Below are 3,817 nucleotides of genomic sequence, written 5' to 3'. Positions count from 1 at the left end.
TGGTAAAACTTAGGGTGCTGAACATTTCCCATATATATATATTTTCAGAGAACTTCTATTGGCACCCCATCTTTTATTTATTTTCTTTATTTTTAATTGAGATGTAACAAGTAAAAGTTGAGGGTGTCAATAGCAGCTCTCCAAAAATATCGTCCGTTTAATCCCAATTCTTCACTTTAAAGACATTGAAAAAAAAAAAAAGCTGCCCCCACTGAATCCAAACGTAGTTACTATGATCAACTTAACATGCAAAGTTAATTTGAACCCACGAAATGGAGTTTGAGCATTCAACAATATCACCCAAAACAAAACCAAATCATATCAAGACAATGTGTGCTTTCAACTAGTCAATATTATCTTGGTAGAAACCAACAAGCACACAGAAAAAGAATGCTTCTCAAAAAGTTAAAATGTGTCGACTTCTTCCACTGCTGAACGATCTTTTTCTTTTTCCGGATCCGTGGTATAAGATTTATAAGGTGTTTTGTGTTATCAGCATGCATTTTACCAAGAAAAACAGGCTCGGCTCTTGCCTGAAATATGAAAAAAAAAACCAAAAAAAGACCCTTAAACTGCAAAGAGTAAGATTACATCATTAACTAAAGAAAGGCAGAAAAGAAGAACCCATATCTCTCGTCAAAAGAAAAATTTTGAGGAAAATATAGCTTCTATGAACATTCAATCGTTATTAACTATCCCCTTTACATATAAACTTTACCACAAAACTAATTTTTAATCAGCAGCCCTCTTGCTTCAACGCTTCCTAGGATTTGTAAATTTGTGTAAGAGGAATCATGGGTCGGCCCGGAGGTGGTGGAGAGTCAGGTGGAGATGCAATCCGATGAGCACCAGGTGAGAAGAGACTCAGTTCCTCAAACACAACCATTGAAGCTTCCTCCTTCAACATAGTCCTAAAAGAGATCGATCCACCCTTCATTGAAGCATCAGAATTTCTCCCAGGGCTTGTGATTGAACTTGCCTCTATAAGGCTCGATGGGGTGTTAGCTACAAGAGAAGCTGTATCATTGTGATCATCCAAGGGTCGGCTTCCAGTTTCTGAATCCGAAAGTCCCCGTAGAGTTAAAGAATCTGCAATAGGATAGTACACAAGCATGCAAATACCCAACCCAGCACAACATAATAACACAAGGAAGGCTGCGAACACTAGAACTTCAAATAAAACATGCTCTGGCTGTGATTGAACCGATAAACCAAGTAAAAGAACCCTTAATGAGGAAAAACAAGAGACTGAGAAGATCAGAAGGATAACTCTCCTTCTCAATCTCTTGTTGATCACCGAAGACACCATCTGCTTTCCAAGCCACAATAAATAGGTAGTCAAGAGAGTGTCAAACAGCCCAAGGAGGATTGTACTCATTAATGGGTAAGTGCAGAGGGCAATATTGTCATTGTCTTTGGTCTTGGCATAGGTGACTGAGCTCGTAAAGTAAGACGGCATCTTCCATGAATAACTCTTTTTGGAGTTGAATTTGGGTCCAGTAAAGACTACAATGAGTTGAAGGACAAACATTGGGAAGCAATAGAGAAGGATGTAAACAGCCATCTTTCGATTCCATTTCCGACTTAAAGCCCCAAACTCTCTCCTCTGCAACGATGCATGAAGGAGAAACACGATGATGAGGAACAGACATGGTTCTGCAAACCCTAGATTTGAAATGATGTAAATTTTGCAGATGGACTCCTGCCATTTTAGACTGAAAGCATGAAACACTCTTTCCCCACTTTTCAAAAAACTTAATCGGATAATCTCACCAAAACCCCACCAATTAGCAAACAAAATGAATGAGATTCGTATGATCCAAGGCCTGTTAAAATAATTGAGTTGAACAAAGCCTTGACTTCGGATATGACAACGGAAGTAAATCAAATAGAGGATGCAAAGGAAGCCGAGAAGTTCCAAGAGAGAAACTAGACAAATTGTCACCACACCGAATGGATCGGCAACAAGTCTGGTCAGGGGCATTACCCGAAACACGGATTCCACGCATACTATCTGCCAGCATGGATACAGAAAAAACCCTACAGTAACGTAAAATATTTTGTAGCCGTCTTCAAAATAATGTTGCAAGGCTGTCTCATACCCAGAACACCAAGCAACAAAAGAAATCCTCGTCAATGGTCCGTCCACTAATTAACCAGAATGAAGAGTCATGGAATAGAAACACAATAAATTGTGTTTTTAATCTATCCCTAACAAAACCCTGTTTGTAATTCTCAAACTAAACTGTTCTCCTTCTCAAACCAATAAAATGTCTTAGTAAGACTAACCAATTCTGCTAATTTGAAATCTCTTCCAACGTACTTGAAGCTTGTCAAGATCAGACTTTGAAGTACTCAAACCTAAAATTTAGAGAACAAACAAACTCAGACATGAACCAACAAAGAAAATAGACGAAAGATTTCAAATTTAATAATAGTAACTAATTAAAGAATTAGAATTCAAAATCTAATCAATTAAACGCCGCCAATCTGGCAACTTCCCTTGACCATTTCAACCACAAAGCATCAAAACCCAAACATACCATTATATGAAGACCAGAGAAAAGTTCAAAATTAAAGAAATGAGAAAAGTTGTCGTTCAACCAAACATAATACGGTCAAAACTAGACGTACAGCTACAGTTCTTTGACGAACGCAAATAGAATCCAACTTTTTGTTAAACATTATAGCTTCCTACACATTTCCTACAAAGAACATCACAATTTCTTTCAAAATCAATTATCATTCTCAAAAGCAACTATCTTCAGGTAACATCTCAACATGAAATTACAGGGAAATGAGACTTTAAAGATAAATAACTGAATTTTCTTCTAAAAAATCTGAAATTTCCTTAAACGCTAGTAAAACGCCTCATTCTATCGAATCAACTAATTCTAAAGAGCATCACCTGAAATACAAATCATTCTAAGTAATCTTTTTCACAGATGCATTCTAACCAACCTCGAATCTTCTCAATCTAAACAACACTACGTGAGATCAGACTACACAGAGACACGAACAAATACCAAAAAAAAAAAAAAAAAACAGCATAAATTTCCACTATTTCAACTATTTAACTCAGAAAACTTGAATCTAGTTCTAAAAAACTTTAAGAAAAAGCAAACAAAACCTCAAATATATAAAGATCAAATCATCGTTATTTACAATACCTAAACAAGAATCTCATCAAGTGACCAGCATTTCAGTCCAAAACCCGATCTGCTCACCTCACAGATGGAAAAAACCTTGATTCGAGCACTTGATAATGAAAACTACGTCAAAACGAACAAAAACTACATCAAAAACATGTTTTTAGATGAGATCAAACTCGATCTTCTGAGATCCAAAGGAGTTTCTCAGAGCTGCAGAAGAAAATCGAAACCCTAGTTCACGAAGACAGACTAGAAGAAGAAAACGACGAGAGAGAGAGTCTGAGAAGCCAACTGAGAGAAAGGGAAAGAAAAGGTGGTGACGGAGGCTTCGGTTGTTGACAGGCTGTCTCCAGTTGTGTTTTCCGAGCCTATAGGTTCAGAAATCGAAAATAGGTTCGGAGATGTACGAACCTAACTGGCATCTTCAGAGTTGATTTGTGTTTTTCTTCCCTAAATGACCATAGTGTCCTTACTCCTTTCTGAACATAAAATGACCAAAATACCTTCAATCAACATCGAAATGTACATCGTGAGATACTCTCACGATGTACATTTTAATGTTACTTCCGTACTACACTTTTATTTTTGAACTTACATCATAGAATGATGAGAAAGTACCTCACGATCGACATTGCGTGTAGCTGACGTGGAGGTGTGCAGAGCCA

At 37.2% G+C, this 3,817-nt stretch overlaps 1 protein-coding gene across 2 annotated transcripts; it reads right to left on the bottom strand.

The window, feature by feature from the left end:
• Positions 1–541: 541 nt before the first annotated feature.
• Positions 542–3,443, bottom strand: LOC147404348 (uncharacterized). Of its 2 annotated transcripts, none has more exons than XM_086440271.1 (2): positions 3,171–3,443; positions 542–2,361 (listed from the first exon to the last, which is right to left on the bottom strand). In XM_086440271.1, the coding sequence occupies exon 2, from the start codon at positions 1,982–1,984 to the stop codon at positions 764–766; it is 1,221 nt and encodes a 406-aa protein (XP_086296397.1). In that variant the 5' UTR covers positions 1,985–2,361; positions 3,171–3,443; the 3' UTR covers positions 542–763. The 2 variants fall into 2 exon arrangements, with proteins under 2 accessions (XP_086296397.1, XP_086296399.1); XM_086440273.1 differs by having other exon boundaries at positions 3,228–3,443.
• Between the last annotated feature and the right edge of the window lie 374 nt (positions 3,444–3,817).

This window comes from Akebia trifoliata, chromosome 4, assembly GCF_017979445.1.
Source record: "Akebia trifoliata isolate Shusen 1 chromosome 4, ASM1797944v1, whole genome shotgun sequence".
Taxonomy (NCBI): Eukaryota; Viridiplantae; Streptophyta; class Magnoliopsida; order Ranunculales; family Lardizabalaceae; genus Akebia; species Akebia trifoliata.
The sequence above is the reverse complement of the archived record's forward strand: the minus strand, read 5'-3'. Positions and strand labels throughout refer to the sequence as shown.

Coding starts and splice junctions, on each gene's coding strand:
- LOC147404348 (XM_086440271.1), bottom strand. CDS start 1,984: ATGCCCCTGACCAGACTTGTTGCCGATCCATTCGGTGTGGTGACAATT.